The following is an 18,079-nucleotide window of genomic DNA, read 5'->3' as shown; positions in this document are numbered from 1 at the left end:
CAACCCCGGGGCAGCTCCAGCGAGGAGGAGAGCGGCTGGAAAGGGCCCTGGAGGAGAAGGACCCGGGGGGGTCGGTGGGACACGAGCCAGCAGGGGCCCAGGGGGCCAAGGAGGCCAAGGGCATCTTGGCTTGGAGCAGCCCCCAGGGAGGTTCTTCTCCCTCGGCCTCTGGGGAGACCCGACCTCGAATCCTGGGGGCAGCTCTGGGCCCCGAGGAGAACCTGGAGGGCCTGGAGCCTCCGGAGAAGAGCCCGGAGCTGGGGAAGGGGCTGGAGAAGAAGAGGAGCGGCTGAGGGAGCTGGAGAAGAGGAGGCCGAGGGGAGAGCTCGTTGCTCTCTCCAACTCCCTGCGAGGAGGTTGTGGAGAGGAGGGAGCTGGGCTCTTCTCCCGAGGGGACAGGACAAGGGGGAACGGCCTCCAGCTCCACCAGGGGAGCCTCAGATGGGACATCAAGAGAAGATTCTTCATGGAAAGGGGCCCTGGGCCCTGGAACAGGGAGGGGGTTGAGTCCCCAACCCTGGAGGGTTTAAGGGGCGGGTGGACGAGGCGCTGAGGGACACGGGTCAGGGGTTGATGGGGATGGTTGGACTCCATGATCCGATGGGTCTCTTCCAACCTAGTGATTCTCTGATTCTGTGATTCTATGATTCTATGACCATGGGGTGGAGAAACCATGGGATGAGGAGGCCACAGGATGAGGAGATTGTGGGATGAGGAGAACATGGGATGAGGGGACCATGAGATGATGAGAGTATGGGATGAGGAGACCACGGGATGAGGAGACCACGGGATGAGGAGAACGTGGGATGAGGAGAACGTGGGATGAGGAGAACCAGGGATGAGGAGAACCAGGGATGAGGAGACCATGGAACATTGACCTCAAGGCATGGGGAAGCCATGGAATGAGAAGACCATGAGATGTTGGAGGCCACGGGACAGGGAGCTTGTGGCACGGTGACTATGAGATCCCGGCACGGTGACGCGGTGGCACGAGAAGACCCGCCCGAGGCGCCCTCAAACCACGGGGACCTCCTACCATGTGGAGACCACGGCACGGTGACCCCCACCACCACCACCGCGGGCCCCTGACGTCCATCGTGGGGCCTCCACGAAGACCCCCCCGGCCCCGCTCACCCTCACAGGGCCCGTCGGGTTCCGAGCTGCGGTAGCCGGCGGGGCAGACGCAGTGGTAGCCACCGGGCAAGTTCTCGCAGCGGCCGTGGCTGCAGGGCTGGGGGCTCCGGGCGCACTCGTCCACGTCTGTGGGGACAACGCGGGGGGAAATGAGGCCACCAGGAGAAGCCGAGGCCACCGGGGGAGAAGCGTGGGAGGGCGCTGACCTTGGCACTGGGATCCCACCGGCTGGTAGCCGGGGTCGCAGAGGCAGCGGAAGCTCCCGAGCGAGTTCTCGCAGCGGCCGTGGGCGCAGGGAGGGGGCGACCGGCGGCACTCGTCCACGTCTGAGGGTGGGACGGGGACACGGGGTCGGTGGAGGGAGGGAGAGGGGGGTTGGGGTGCAGGGAGACGCTTGGAGGAGGGGAGAAGGTTGGGGGCGTGGAGAAAGTTGGGTGCAGGGAGAGGTGGGTTGGGAGAGCGGAGAAGGTTGGGCTCCTGGAGAAGGTTGGGTTCATGGTTGGGTTCATGGAGAGGCGGGTTGGGTTCATGGAGAAGGTTGGGTTCACAGTTGGGTTCCTGGAGGAGGCTGGGGTCATGGAGAAGGTGGGTTGGGTGCATGGAGAAGGTTGAGTTCACAGTTGGGTTCATGGAGAGGTGGGTTGGGTTCATGGTTGGGTTCCTGGAGGAGGTTGGGTTCATGGAGAAGGTGGGTTGGGTTCATGGTTGGGTCCCTGGAGGAGGTTGGGGTCATGCAGAGGTGGGTTGGGTGCATGGAGAAGGTGGGTTGGGTGCATGGTTGGGTTCCTGGAGGAGGTTGGGGTCATGCAGAGGTGGGTTGGGTGCATGGAGAAGGTGGGCTGGGTCTCTGGAGAAGGTCCCGGGGCGGGCTTGGTGCCCCTCACCGACGCAGCGGGTGCCGTGGGGGCCGAGCCAGAAGCCGGGCTGGCAGAGGCACAGGTACCCGCCGCCGGCGCGGGACACGCAGCGACCGGGGCCGCAGACCTCGGGGTCTCGCTCGCAGGCGCCGCCACCGCCTGCAGGGAACGAGGCTGCAGCTCACAGACCCCCAGCCCCACCTCCAACCCCCACGTTCACGCAACCTCCAGGGAATCCACACGCACGTATGGAACCTCCACACGCACGTATGGAACCTCCACACGCATACATGGAACCTCCACACGCATGTATGGAACCTCCACACGCACGTATGGAACCTCCACACGCATACATGGAACCTCCACACGCATGTATGGAACCTCCACACGCACGTATGGAACTTCCACACGCATGTACGGAACCTCCACAGGCACGTATAGAACCTCCACACGCATGTATGGAACCTCCACATGCATGTATGGAGCCTCCACACACATACATGGAACCTCCACACGCACGTATGGAACTTCCACATGCATGTACGGAACCTCCACACACATACATGGAACCTCCACACGCACGTATGGAACTTCCACACGCATGTATGGAACCTCCACACGCACATATGGAACCTCCACACACACGTATGGAACCTCCACACACACGTATGGAACCTCCACATGCATGTACGGAAATTCCACATGCATGAATGGAACCTCCACATGCACGTATGGAACCTCCATATACATGTATGGAACCCCCACATGCACGCATGGAACCCCCACACGCACATACGGAACCTCCACATGCACACACGGAACCTCCATATGCATGTATGGAACCTCCATATACATGTATGGAACCTCCATACACACGTATAGAACCTCCACAGGCATGTATGAAACCTCCACACGCACGTATAGAACCTCCACATGTATGAATGGAACCTCCACATGCATGTATGGAACCTCCATATGTACACACGCAACCTCCACATGCATGTATGGAACCTCCACATGCACGTATGGAACCACCACACGCATGAATGAAACCTCCATATGTACACACGCAACCTCCACATGCATGTATGGAACCTCCATATACATGCATGGAACCTCCACACGCACACACACAACCTCCATATGCACATATGGAACCTCCAAAGGCACGTATGGAACCTCCACACGCATGTATGGAACCTCCACATGCACGTATGGAGCCTCCATATGCATGTACGGAACCTCCATATGCATGTACGGAACCTCCATACGCACGTATAGAACCTCCACATGCATGTATGAAACCTCCACACGCACGTACGGAATCTCCATATGCACACACGCAACCTCCATATGCGTGTATGGAACCTCCATATACATGTATGGAGCCTCCACACGCACGTATGGAGCCTCCATATGCATGTATGGAACCTCCACACGCATGTATGGAACCTCCATACGCACGTATAGAACCTCCACATGCATGTATGAAACCTCCACACGCACATACGGAATCTCCATATGCACACACGCAACCTCCATATGCATGTATGGAACCTCCATATACATGTATGGAACCTCCACATGCATGTACAGAACCTCCACATGCATGTATGAAACCTCCATATACATGTATGGAACCTCCACACGCACGTATGGAACCTCCATACACATGTATGGAACCTCCACATGCACGTATGAAACCTCCACACACACGTATGGAACCTCCATACGCACATAAGAAACCTCCCTATGCATGTATGGAACCTCCACACGCATGTATGGAACCTCCATACGCATGTATGGAACCTCCATATGCACACACGCAACCTTCATATGCATGTATGAAACCTCCATATACATGTATGGAACCTCCATACGCATGTATAGAACCTCCACATGCATGTATGAAACCTCCATATGCACACACGCAACCTCCATATGCATGTATGGAACCTCCATACGCACGTATGGAACCTCCATATACATGTACGGAACCTCCACACGCATGTATGGAATCTCCATACGCACGTATAGAACCTCCACATGCATGTATGAAACCTCCACACGCACATACGGAATCTCCATATGCACACACGCAACCTCCATATGCATGTATGGAACCTCCATATGCATGTATGGAGCCTCCACACGCACGTATGGAACCTCCATATGCACACACGCAACCTCCACATGCATGTATGGAACCTCCATATGCACGTATGGAACCTCCAAAGGCACGTATGGAACCTCCACATGCATGTATGGAACCTCCATATGCATGTATGGAACCTCCACATGCATGTATGGAACCTCCATATGCATGTATGGAACCTCCATATGCACATATGGAACCTCCACATGCATGTATGGAACCTCCATACGCACGTATGGAGCCTCCACGCGGACACACGCAGCCTCCACGCGCACACGCGTGTCCCTCACCCACGTGCCCCCCCGTGCAGCCCCCCCCTCACCTGCGTCCCCCGGCGTGGGGGGCGGCTGCGCGGTGGCTCGGGCCACCACGATGACCTCGGGGGCCGGCGGGGGCCGCGGGGGGGACAGCGGGGGCCACGGGGCCACTTGGGGGGGCCCAGGCGGCTGCTGCCAGGGGGCTGGAGGGGAGGGAGGGGGGACAGAGGGGTGAGAGGGACCCCCCCAAAATATTGGGGGGGGGGGCAAGGGGTCCCCATGGGGGGGCAAGGGGTTCCCAGAGGGTTTTGGGGTGCAAGGGGGGAGGTCAGAGAGTCCCCATGGGGGGTCAAGGGGTCCCCAGGAGGTTTTGGTGGGGGTCAAGGGGTCCCTAGAGCGTTTTGGGGTGCAGGGGTGGAGGTCAGAGGGTCCCAAGGGGGTGTCAAGGGGTTCCCAGAGGGTTTTGGGGTGCAGAGGTGGGGAGGTCAGAGGGTCCCAAGGGGGTATCAAGGGGTTCCCAGGAGGTTTTGGGGTGTATGGGGGGTGTCAAGGGGTCCCCAGGAGGTTTTGGGGTGCGGGGGGGGGAGGTCAGAGGGTCCCAAGTGGGTGTCAAGGGGTTCCCAGGAGGTTTTGGGGTGCGGGGAGGGAGGTAAGAGGGTCCCAAGGGGGGGTTCAAGGGGTTCCCAGGAGGTTTTGGTGGGGGTCAAGGGGTCCCTAGAGCGTTTTGGGGTGCAGGGAGGGAGGTCAGAGGGTCCCCATGGGGTGTCAAGGGGTTCCCAGAGGGTTTTGGGGTGCGGGGGGGGGAGGTCAGAGGGTCCCCATGGGGGGTCAAGGGGTCCCCAGGAGGTTTTGGGGTGCGGGGAGGGAGGTAAGAGGGTCCCAAGGGGGGGTTCAAGGGGTCCCCAGGAGGTTTTGGTGGGGGTCAAGGGGTCCCTAGAGGGTTTTGGGGTGCAGGGGGGGGAGGTCAGAGGGTCCCCATGCGGGGTCAAGGGGTTCCCAGAGGGTTTTGGGGTGCAGGGGGGTGTCAGAGGGTCCCCAAGGGGGGGTCAAGGGGTTCCCAGGAGGTTTTGGGGTGCAGGTGGGGTGTCAAGGGGTCCCCAGGAGGTTTGGGGGGGGTTAAGGGGTCCCCAGAGGGTTTTGGGGTGCAGAGGGGGGGTCACGGGGTCCCCAGGAGGTTCTGGGGGGGGGTCAAGGGGTCCCCAGGAGGTTTCGGGTGGGGGATCAGGGGGTCCCCAGAGGGCTTTGGGGTGCAGAAGGGGGGGGTCGGGGGGTTCCCAGAGGGTTTTGGGGTGCTCACGGGTGGCGGGGGGGGCGCTGGTGCCACTTGGGGGGCGTCCGAGGGGGACGCGGGCCGGATCCTGCCCCAGGTATCGGGTGTTGAAGCGAAGGTCGGAAGCGGAATAATGATACCCAGGGCCGGCGGGGCAGATCTCCTTGAACCCCTCTGAAATCGGGGGGGGGGGGGGCGCAAAAAAGGGGGGGTCACCCCCAAATCCGCCCCTCAGCCCCCCCAAATCTGCCCCCAGACCCCTCCAATCTGCCCCCCAGCATCCCCTATGGAGCATCCTTGGAGCATCCCTGGGGACTGGGGATACTGGGAGGGGACCCAGTCATCCCAGTTTGGGGTCCTGAGGGGGTGAGAAGAGGTGACACCCCCAAATCTGCCCCATAGCACCCCAAAAGCTGCCCCCCAGCCCCCAAATCTGCCCCCCAGCCCCCTAAATCTGCCCCCCAATAACCCCCATGGAGCATCCTTGGAGCATCCCTAGGGACTGGGGATACTGGGAGGAGACCCAGTTGTCCCAGTTTGGGGAGCTGGGGGGGGATGAGAAGAGGTGACACCCCCAAATCTGCCCCATAGCACCCCAAAAGCTGCCCCCCAGCATCTCCCATGGAGCATCTTGATGGACGTGGGATGCTGGGGGAGATGTTGGGTGTGGGTTGGGGTCCCAGCAGCTCAAGGAAGAGTTTTGGGGTCCCAGCAGCTCAAGGAGGAGTTTTGGGGTCCCAGCAGCTCAAGGAGGAGTTTTGGGGTCCCACCAGAGCCGAAGGGGGGGCAGCGGGTGCAGGCGTCCCCCCAGGCTTTGCCGACGCGGCTGCAGCAGCAGATCTGGCGGGTGATGTTCCTCAGGGTGGGGAGGGAGCAGCGTCCTTCCCGCAGGACCCGGTAGCAGGGCCCGCGCGCCTCGGAGAGGACCTGGTGGGCTGGGGAGGGGGACGCGGGGTGAGGGACACGACGTGAGGGACGTTCCTCCCCAGCCCAGCCCAGCCCAAGCTCATCCAAGCTCATCCCATCCAATGAAACCCATCCTGGATCCATCCAACCTCCTCATCTTCTTCTCCAAGCAACCTCCTCATCTCCTCATCCAACCAACCTCCTCATCTCCTCATCCAACAGCCTCCTCATCTCCTCATCCAACAACCTCCTCATCGTCTCATCCAACAACCTCCTCATCTCATCCAACAACCTCCTCATCTCCTCATCCAACAGCCTCCTCATCTCCTCATCCAACAGCCTCCTCATCTCCTCATCCAACAGCCTCCTCATCTCCTCATCCAACAACCTCCTCATCGTCTCATCCAACAACCTCCTCATCGTCTCATCCAACAACCTCCTCATCTCCTCATCCAACAACCTCCTCATCTCCTCATCCAACAACCTCCTCATCTCCTCATCCAACAGCCTCCTCATCTCCTCATCCAACAACCTCCTCATCGTCTCACCCAACAACCTCCTCATCGTCTCATCCAACAACCTCCTCATCGTCTCATCCAACAACCTCCTCATCGTCTCATCCAACAACCTCCTCATCTCCTCATCCAACAACCTCCTCATCGTCTCATCCAACAGCCTCCTCATCTCCTCATCCAACAGCCTCCTCATCTCCTCATCCAACAACCTCCTCATCGTCTCATCCAACAGCCTCCTCATCTCCTCATCCAACAGCCTCCTCATCGTCTCATCCAACAGCCTCCTCATCTCCTCATCCAACAACCTCCTCATCTCCTCATCCAACAACCTCCTCATCGTCTCATCCAACAGCCTCCTCATCGTCTCATCCAACAGCCTCCTCATCTCCTCATCCAACAGCCTCCTCATCTCCTCATCCAACAGCCTCCTCATCTCCTCATCCAACAGCCTCCTCATCTCCTCATCCAACAGCCTCCTCATCTCCTCATCCAACAGCCTCCTCATCTCCTCATCCAACAGCCTCCTCATCTCCTCATCCAACAGCCTCCTCATCGTCTCATCCAACAGCCTCCTCATCTCCTCATCCAACAACCTCCTCATCTCCTCATCCAACAACCTCCTCATCGTCTCATCCAACAACCTCCTCATCTCCTCATCCAACAACCTCCTCATCTCCTCATCCAACAACCTCCTCATCGTCTCATCCAACAGCCTCCTCATCGTCTCATCCAACAGCCTCCTCATCTCCTCATCCAACAGCCTCCTCATCTCCTCATCCAACAGCCTCCTCATCTCCTCATCCAACAGCCTCCTCATCTCCTCATCCAACAGCCTCCTCATCTCCTCATCCAACAGCCTCCTCATCTCCTCATCCAACAACCTCCTCATCGTCTCATCCAACAACCTCCTCATCGTCTCATCCAACAACCTCCTCATCGTCTCATCCAACAACCTCCTCATCTCCTCATCCAACAACCTCCTCATCTCCTCATCCAACAACCTCCTCATCGTCTCATCCAACAGCCTCCTCATCTCCTCATCCAACAGCCTCCTCATCTCCTCATCCAACAGCCTCCTCATCTCCTCATCCAACAACCTCCTCATCTCCTCATCCAACAGCCTCCTCATCGTCTCACCCAACAGCCTCCTCATCTCCTCATCCAACAACCTCCTCATCGTCTCACCCAACAACCTCCTCATCGTCTCACCCAACAACCTCCTCATCGTCTCATCCAACAACCTCCTCATCTCCTCATCCAACAACCTCCTCATCGTCTCATCCAACAACCTCCTCATCTCCTCATCCAACAACCTCCTCATTGTCTCATCCAACAACCCCCTCATCTCCTCATCCAACAACCTCCTCATCGTCTCATCCAACAACCTCCTCATCGTCTCATCCAACAGCCTCCTCATCGTCTCACCCAACAACCTCATCTCCTCATCCAACAACCCCCTCATCTCCTCATCCAACAACCTCCTCATCGTCTCATCCAACAACCTCCTCATCGTCTCATCCAACAACCTCCTCATCGTCTCATCCAACAACCTCCTCATCGTCTCATCCAACAGCCTCCTCATCTTCTTCTCCAAGCAACCTCATCATCTTCTCATCCAAGCAATCCCATCATCATCTCTTCCAACCAATCCCCTCCTGTCCTTATCCCAATCTGCTCCCATTCCTAATTGGATCCAATCCCACTCCCAATCCTAATCTGATCCAATCCCAATCCCATTCCTAATTGGATACAATCCCACTCCCAATCCTAATCCGATCCAATCCCAATCCCATTCCTCATCGGATCCAATCCCAATCCCATCCCTAATGGGATCCAATCCCACTCCCATCCCTAATTGGTTCCAATCCCATTCCTCATTGGATCCAATCCCAATCCCATCCTGTCCTTCTCCAATCCCAATCCCATCCCTAATGGGATCCAATCCTAATCTGATCCAATCCCAATCCCATCCTGTCCTTCTCCAATCCCAATCCCATTCCTCATCGGATCCAATCCCAATCCCATCCTGTCCTTCTCCAATCCCAATCCCATTCCTAATGGGATCCAATCCCAATCCCACTCCCATTCCTCATCGGATCCAATCCCAATCCCAGTCCCATTCCCCATCGGATCCAATCCCAATCCCACTCCCATTCCTCATCGGATGCACTCCCAGCCCCACCCGGCCCCCCTCACAGATGCAGCTGGCGCGGGACGAGTCGAGGAGGAAGCCGGGGGGGCAGACGCAGGCGAAGCTGCCGCGCGTGTTCCGGCAGGTTCCGTGCTGGCACAGACCCCCCTCCTGGCACTCGTCCACGTCTGGGGGGGCACGGAGGGGGTCAGACCCCCCCTCTGACCCCCAGGAACCCCCATAGACCCCCATGAGCCCCACAGACCTCCCTCTGACCCCCATGAACCCCATAGAACCCCCCCTCTGACCCCCCTAGACCCCCATGAGCCCCCCCCTAGACCCCCCCAGACCTCCGTGAGCCCCTCCGACCCCCATAGACCCCCCAGTGACCCCCCTAGACCCCCATGAGCCCCCCCACCCCCCCCAGACCCCAATATACCCCCCATCGACCCCCATGAGCCCCCTAGACTCCCATGACCCCCCCTCTGACCCCCCCAGACCCCAATATACCCCCCCATAGACCCCCATGAGCCCCACAGACCCCCTCTGACCCCCCAGAGACCCCCATGAGCCCCCCCATAGACCCCCCCAGACCTCCGTGAGCCCCTCCGACCCCCATAGACCCCCCATAGACCCCCCCAAGCCCCCCTAGACCCCCACAGAACCCCCCCAGACCCCAATATACCCCCCATAGACCCCCAGGAGCCCCCTAGACCCCCATGAGCCCCCCCATAGACCCCCCCAGACCCCCCCGAGCCCAATATACCCTCCATAGACCCCCATGAGCCCCACAGACCCCCTCTGACCCCCCAAAGACCCCCATGAGCCCCCCCATAGACCCCCCCAAGCCCCCCTAGACCCCCACAGAACCCCCCCAGACCCCAATATACCCTCCATAGACCCCCATGAGCCCCACAGACCCCCTCTGACCCCCCAAAGACCCCCACGAGCCCACCCCATAGACCCCCCCCGACCCCCATGAGCCCCCCAGACCCCCATGAGCCCACCCTCTGACCCCCCCCGAACCCCCCCAGACCCCAATATACCCCCCTCTGACCCCCATAGACCCCCAGAAGCCCCCCAGACCCCAATATACCCCCCTCTGACCCCCATGAGCCCCCCCCAGACCCCATCGACCCCCACGAGACCCCCCTCTGACCCCCCCAGACCCCAATATACCCCCCTCTGACCCCCATAGACCCCCAGAAGCCCCCCCAGACCCCAATATACCCCCCTCTGACCCCCATGAGCCCCCCCCAGACGCCATCGTCCCCCATGAGATCCCCCTCTGACCCCCCCAGACCCCACTATACCTCCCCCTCTGACCCCCATAGACCCCCAGAAGCCCCCCCAGACCCCAATATACCCCCCTCTGACCCCCATAGACCCCCAGAAGCCCCCCCAGACCCCAATATACCCCCCCATAGACCCCCAGAGCCCCATAGACCCCCCCCAAATTGTGTCCCCCCCCTCACTGACCCACACAGGACCCATTGAGGTGCTGGAATCCCTGAGGACACGACGTCTCGCGCTGCTCCAGACCTTGAAAAAGGGGTTTGGGGGGGGGGGGGTGAGAAATGAGGGTCTCCCCCTTATTTAGCGCCCCCCCCTCCCTCCCAGTTCCCCCCCAGGTTCTTACTGGGGTGCCCAGTACAGGGGTGGCACTCGCGGACCCCCCAGGCCACGCCGGCCCCACGGCAGCAAACGGCTCGAGTGCGGAGACCGGGGAGGGGGGAGCTGCACTGAGGGGGGGGGGAAAGGGTTAAAGACCCCCCCCTGCACCCCAAAACGCCCCCCCTGCACCCCAAATCCCCCCCCCGCACCCCAAATCCCCATCCCAGAGTCTCAAATCCTCACCTGGAGCCTCAAATCCCCACCTGGAGCCTCAAATTACACCCCCCGGAGCCCCCCCAAGTCCTCCCCTGCACCCCAAATCCCCCCCCTGCACCCCAAATCCCCCCCAGCACCCCAAATCCCCATCCCAGAGTCTCAAATCCTCACCTGGAGCCTCAAATTACACCCCCCAGAGCCCCCCCAAGTCCTCCCCTGCACCCCAAATGCCCATCCCAGAGCCTCAAATCCCCACCTGGAGCCCCCCCCAGTCCTCCCCTGCACCCCAAATCCCCCCCCTTGCACCCCAAATCCCCATCCCAGAGCCTCAAATCCCCACCTGGAGCCCCCCCAAGACCTCCCCTGCACCCCAAATCCCCCCCCGCACCCCAAATCCCCATCCCAGAGCCTCAAATCCCCACCTGGAGCCCCCCCAAGACCTCCCCTGCACCCCAAATCCCCCCCCCGCACCCCAAATCCCCATCCCAGAGTCTCAAATCCCCACCTGGAGCCTCAAATTACACCCCCTGGAGCCCCCCCAAGTCCTCCCTTGCACCCCAAATGCCCCCCCTGCACCCCAAATTCCCCCCCTGCACCCCAAATCCCCATCCCAGAGTCTCAAATCCCCACCTGGAGCCTCAAATCCCCACCTGGAGCCTCAAATTACACCCCCTGGAGCCCCCCCAAGTCCTCCCCTGCACCCCAAATCCCCACCTGGAGCCTCAAATTACACCCCCCGGAGCCCCCCCAAGTCCTCCCCTGCACCCCAAATCCCCCCCCTGCACCCCAAATCCCCACCTGGAGCCCCCCCAAGTCCTCCCCTGCACCCCAAATCCCCCCCCCGCACCCCAAATCCCCATCCCAGAGTCTCAAATCCTCACCTGGAGCCTCAAATCCCCACCTGGAGCCTCAAATCACACCCCTGGAGCCCCCCCCAGTCCCCCCCTGCACCCCAAATCCCCATCCCAGAGTCTCAAATCCTCACCTGGAGCCTCAAATCCCCACCTGGAGCCTCAAATTACACCCCCCGGAGCCCCCCCAAGTCCTCCCCTGCACCCCAAATCCCCCCCCTGCACCCCAAATCCCCCCCAGCACCCCAAATCCCCATCCCAGAGTCTCAAATCCTCACCTGGAGCCTCAAATTACACCCCCCAGAGCCCCCCCAAGTCCTCCCCTGCACCCCAAATGCCCATCCCAGAGCCTCAAATCCCCACCTGGAGCCCCCCCCAGTCCTCCCCTGCACCCCAAATCCCCCCCCTTGCACCCCAAATCCCCATCCCAGAGCCTCAAATCCCCACCTGGAGCCCCCCCAAGACCTCCCCTGCACCCCAAATCCCCCCCCGCACCCCAAATCCCCATCCCAGAGCCTCAAATCCCCACCTGGAGCCCCCCCAAGACCTCCCCTGCACCCCAAATCCCCCCCCCGCACCCCAAATCCCCATCCCAGAGTCTCAAATCCCCACCTGGAGCCTCAAATTACACCCCCTGGAGCCCCCCCAAGTCCTCCCTTGCACCCCAAATGCCCCCCCTGCACCCCAAATTCCCCCCCTGCACCCCAAATCCCCATCCCAGAGTCTCAAATCCCCACCTGGAGCCTCAAATCCCCACCTGGAGCCTCAAATTACACCCCCTGGAGCCCCCCCAAGTCCTCCCCTGCACCCCAAATCCCCACCTGGAGCCTCAAATTACACCCCCCGGAGCCCCCCCAAGTCCTCCCCTGCACCCCAAATCCCCCCCCTGCACCCCAAATCCCCACCTGGAGCCCCCCCAAGTCCTCCCCTGCACCCCAAATCCCCCCCCCGCACCCCAAATCCCCATCCCAGAGTCTCAAATCCTCACCTGGAGCCTCAAATCCCCACCTGGAGCCTCAAATCACACCCCTGGAGCCCCCCCCAGTCCCCCCCTGCACCCCAAATCCCCATCCCAGAGCCTCAAATCCCCACCTGGAGCCTCAAATCCCCACCTGGAGCCCCAAATTACACCCCCCGGAGCCCCCCAAGTCCTCCCCTGCACCCCAAATGCCCCCCCACACCCCAAATCCCCATCCCAGAGCCTCAAATCCCCACCTGGAGCCCCCCCAAGACCTCCCCTGCACCCCAAACCCCCCCAAGGGCCCCCCCAGACCCCTCTCAGCACCCAACCCCCCCCTCCCAGGACCGATAGACCCCCCCTTTGCCCCCATAGACCCCCCTCCCAGCATTCCCCCCCCCCCCCCCGGGTGGGGGTCTCACCTCGCCCCCCCGTAGGTGCCGGAAGCAATATCCGTACCCCGAGTTTTCATCTTGGGGGGGCACTCGGGGGCTGCTCTGGGCCAGCACCCGGTACCCTCGGGGGGCCGGGGGGGCTCCTTTGGGTGCCGGGGGGGTCGGGGCGGGGGGGTCCTCGGCCTCGTCGTCCCCCCCCCGCACCCGCTCCACTTGGTGGATGAGGATGGAGGCTTCGGGGGGGTGGGCGACGTGGACGCTCACCAGGGACTGGACCCCTGGGGGGGCAAAGGGGGGGGCTATGGGGGCTGGGGGGGGCTATGGGGGGGTTCTATGGGTGCTGCGGGGGGTCTATGTGGGGGGTCTATGGGTGCTGGGGGGGGTCTATGTGGGGGTTCTATGGGTGCTGGGTGGGTCTATGGGAGCTGGGGGCGTCTATGGGTGCTGGGGGGGCTTCTATGGGTGCTGGGGGGGGTCTATGTGGGGGTTCAGTGGGTGCTGGAGGGGTCTATGGGTGCTGGGGGGGTCTATGTGGGGGTTCAATGGGTGCTGGGGGGGTCTATGGGTGCTGGGGGGGGTCTATGTGGGGGTTCAATGGGTGCTGGGGGGGTCTATGGGTGCTGGGGGGGTTCTATGGGTGCTGGGGGGGCTTCTATGGGGGGGTTCTATGGGTGCTGGGGGGGTCTATGTGGGGGTTCTATGGGTGCTGGGGGGGTCTATGAGGGGGTTCTATGGGTGCTGGGGGGGTCTATGGGGAGCTGGGGGGGGTCTATGGGGGCTGGGAGGGGTCTATGGGGGGGTTCTATGGGTGCTGGGGGGGCTTCTATGGGTGCTGGGGGGGTCTATGTGGGGGTTCAATGGGTGCTGGGGGGGTCTATGGGTGCTGGGGGGGTCTATGGGGGCTGGGGGGGGTCTATGGGGGGTTCTATGGGTGCTGGGGGGTCTATGGGGGCTGGGGGGGTCTATGGGGGGGTTCTGTGGGTGCTGGGGGGGGTCTATGGGGGCTGGGGGGGTCTATGGGTGCAAAGAGGGGGTCTATGGGGGGTTCTATGGGTGCTGGGGGGGTCTATGGGGAGCTGGGGGGGTCTATGGGGGGGTTCTATGGGTGCTGGGGGGTCTATGGGGGCTGGGCGGGTCTATGGGGGTCTATGGGGGGTTCTATGGGTGCTGGGGGGGGTCTATGGGAGCTGGGGGGGGTCTATGGGGGGGTTCTGTGGGTGCTGGGGTGTCTATGGGAGCTGGTGGGGGCAGAAGGGGATATGGGATACTGGGAATGGGAACTGGGGGCACTGGGAATGGGACGTTAGTGCTGGGAAGGGGAACTGGGGGCACTGGGAAGGGGACGTTAGTGCTGGGAAGGGGAACTGGGGGCACTGGGAATGGGACGTTAGTGCTGGGAATGGGAACTGGGGGCACTGGGAATGGGACGTTAGTGCTGGGAAGGGGAACTGGGGGCACTGGGAATGGGACGTTAGTGCTGGGAATGGGAACTGGGGGCACTGGGAATGGGACGTTAGTGCTGGGAATGGGAACTGGGGGCACTGGGAATGGGACGTTAGTGCTGGGAAGGGGAACTGGGGGCACTGGGAATGGGATGTTAGTGCTGGGAATGGGATGTTAGTGCTGGGATTGGGAACTGGGAGCACTGGGAATGGGGCGTTAGTGCTGGGAATGGGACATTAGTGCTGGGAATGGGAACTGGGGGCACTGGGAATGGGACGTTAGTGCTGGGAATGGGAACTGGGGGCACTGGGAATGGGGCGTTAGTGCTGGGAATGGGAACTGGGGGCACTGGGAATGGGACGTTAGTGCTGGGAAGGGGAACTGGGAGCACTGGGAATGGGACGTTAGTGCTGGGAAGGGGAACTGGGGGCACTGGGAATGGGACGTTAGTGCTGGGAAGGGGAACTGGGGGCACTGGGAATGGGACGTTAGTGCTGGGAAGGGGAACTGGGGGCACTGGGAATGGGGCGTTAGTGCTGGGAATGGGAACTGGGGGCACTGGGAATGGGACGTTAGTGCTGGGAAGGGGAACTGGGAGCACTGGGAATGGGACGTTAGTGCTGGGAATGGGAACTGGGGGCACTGGGAATGGGACGTTAGTGCTGGGATTGGGAACTGGGGGCACTGGGAATGGGACGTTAGTGCTGGGAATGGGACGTTAGTGCTGGGAATGGGAACTGGGGGCACTGGGAATGGGACGTTAGTGCTGGGATTGGGAACTGGGAGCACTGGGAATGGGACGTTAGTGCTGGGAATGGGAACTGGGGGCACTGGGAATGGGACGTTAGTGCTGGGAAGGGGAACTGGGGGCACTGGGAATGGGACGTTAGTGCTGGGAATGGGAACTGGGGGCACTGGGAATGGGACGTTAGTGCTGGGATTGGGAACTGGGGGCACTGGGAATGGGACGTTAGTGCTGGGATTGGGAACTGGGGGCACTGGGAATGGGACGTTAGTGCTGGGAATGGGACGTTAGTGCTGGGAATGGGAACTGGGGGCACTGGGAATGGGACGTTAGTGCTGGGATTGGGAACTGGGGGCACTGGGAATGGGACGTTAGTGCTGGGAATGGGACGTTAGTGCTGGGAAGGGGAACTGGGGGCACTGGGAATGGGACGTTAGTGCTGGGAATGGGAACTGGGGGCACTGGGAATGGGACGTTAGTGCTGGGATTGGGAACTGGGGGCACTGGGAATGGGACGTTAGTGCTGGGAATGGGACGTTAGTGCTGGGAATGGGAACTGGGGGCACTGGGAATGGGACGTTAGTGCTGGGAATGGGAACTGGGGGCACTGGGAAGGGGAACTGGGGGCACTGGGAAGGGGACGTTAGTGCTGGGAATGGGACGTTAGTGCTGGGAATGGGAACTGGGAGCACTGGGAAGGGGGAACTGGGGGCACTGGGAATGGGAACTGGGGGCACTGGGCTCCTCACCGTCCTCCTCCTCGCGGTGGTTGGCGAGCGGCAGGGTGAAGACGGACTGCGTGAGCTCCTGGGGGCCCCCGGGTTTTGGGGCCCCCCCCCAGCTCCTCCCCGGGTGCCGTTGCCGGGGAGGTGACAGAACTTTCCGGTGAATTGGGGGGGGCAAACGCAGGCGTCGCGGCGCAGGCAGAGCCCCCCGTTGCGGCACAGCAGCGGGCACACCACTGGGGGGGAAAGGGTTAAACTGGGGGGGAAGGGGCTAAAGTGGGGGGGAAGGGGCTAAACTGGGGGGGAAGGGGCTAAACTGGGGGGGGAAGAGGGCTAAACTGGGGGAGCAGGGACTAAACTGGGGGGGGAAGAGGGCTAAACTGGGGGAGAAGGGGCTCAACTGGGGGGGGAAGGGGCTAAACTGGGGGAGAAGGGGCTAAACTGGGGGGGGAAGGGGCTAAACTGGGGGGGGAAGGGGCTAAACTGGGGGGGGAAGGGGCTAAACTGGGGGGGAAGGGGGCTCAACTGGGGGGGGAAGGGGCTCAACTGGGGGGGGAAGGGGGTTAAACTGGGGGGGAAGGGGCTCAACTGGGGGGGAAGGGGCTCAACTGGGGGGGAAGGGGGTTAAACTGGGGGGGAAGGGGCTCAACTGGGGGGGAAGGGGCTCAACTGGGGGGGAAGGGGGTTAAACTGGGGGGGAAGGGGGTTAAACTGGGGGGGAAGGGGCTCAACTGGGGGGGGTAAAGGGCAGGATCTGGCACTGGGAATGGGAACTGGGACCCAGGGAGCTGGGATGGGACCCGAACATCTGGATGGAACCCAGGGGTCTTGATGGGACCCATGGAGCTGGGATGGGACCTGAACATCTAGGTGGCACCTAGGGAGCTGGGATGGGACCCAGGGAGCTGGGATGGGACCTGAACATCTGGATGGAACCCAGTGGTCTTGATGGGACCCATGGAGCTGGGATGGGACCCATGGAGCTGGGATGGGACCCAGGGGTCCTGATGGGACCCATGGAGCTGGGATGGGACCCATGGAGCTGGGATGGGACCCAGGGGTCCTGATGGGACCCATGGAGCTGGGATGGGACCCAGGGGTCCTGATGGGACCCACGGAGCTGGGATGGGACCCAGGGGTCCTGATGGGACCCACGGAGCTGGGATGGGACTTAAACATCTAGGTGGCACCTAGGGAGCTGGGATGGGACCTGAACATCTGGGTGGGACCCACAGAGCTGGGATGGGACCCAGGGGTCTTGATGGGACCCATGGAGCTGGGATGGGACCCATGGATCTTGATGGGACCCACGGAGCTGGGATAGGACTTGAACATCTAGGTGGCACCTAGGGAGCTGGGATGGGACCTGAACATCTGGGTGGGACCCATGGAGCTGGGATGGGACCTGAACATCTGGGTGGGACCCATGGAGCTGGGATGGGACCCATGGATCTTGATGGGACCCACGGAGCTGGGATAGGACTTGAACATCTAGGTGGCACCTAGGGAGCTGGGATGGGACCTGAACATCTGGGTGGGACCCATGGAGCTGGGATGGGACCTGAACATCTGGGTGGGACCCATGGAGCTGGGATGGGACCCAGGGGTCTTGATGAGACCCACAGAGCTGGAATGGGACCCAGGGGTCTTGATGAGACCCACAGAGCTGGGATGGGACCCAGGGGTCCCGATGGGGCCCCACGGAGCTGGGATGGGACCTGAACATCTGGATGGGACCCATGGAGCTGGGAAGGGCCCCAGGCGCCGGGGTGGGAGCCGAGGAGCCGGGCAGGGCCCCAAGGAGCCGGGCGGGTGCCAAGCTTGGTGGGGGCCCCAGTGTTTACGGCTCCGGCTTCCCGGCCCTTTCCAGCCGGGATGGGATGAGCTCATGGGCTGCGTGGGTGGGA

The 18,079-nt window shown here is 61.5% G+C and overlaps 1 protein-coding gene across 1 annotated transcript in view; it reads right to left on the bottom strand.

The window, feature by feature from the left end:
- The window catches only part of LTBP4 (latent transforming growth factor beta binding protein 4), a 36,131-nt gene that overhangs the window by 16,676 nt on the left and 1,376 nt on the right, over positions 1-18,079 (bottom strand). The window contains 12 exon segments of the mRNA XM_069882284.1: positions 1,135-1,260; positions 1,341-1,460; positions 2,019-2,150; positions 4,469-4,606; positions 5,701-5,847; positions 6,444-6,608; positions 9,291-9,413; positions 10,705-10,767; positions 10,865-10,967; positions 13,287-13,537; positions 16,197-16,254; positions 16,257-16,408. Coding sequence (XP_069738385.1) covers positions 1,135-1,260; positions 1,341-1,460; positions 2,019-2,150; positions 4,469-4,606; positions 5,701-5,847; positions 6,444-6,608; positions 9,291-9,413; positions 10,705-10,767; positions 10,865-10,967; positions 13,287-13,537; positions 16,197-16,254; positions 16,257-16,408 — 1,578 coding nt within the window.

This window comes from Phaenicophaeus curvirostris, unplaced genomic scaffold (genome assembly GCF_032191515.1).
Source record: "Phaenicophaeus curvirostris isolate KB17595 unplaced genomic scaffold, BPBGC_Pcur_1.0 scaffold_93, whole genome shotgun sequence".
Classification (NCBI taxonomy): Eukaryota; Metazoa; Chordata; class Aves; order Cuculiformes; family Cuculidae; genus Phaenicophaeus; species Phaenicophaeus curvirostris.
Note: the sequence above shows the minus strand (reverse complement) of the source record. Positions and strands in the feature narration are given on the sequence as shown.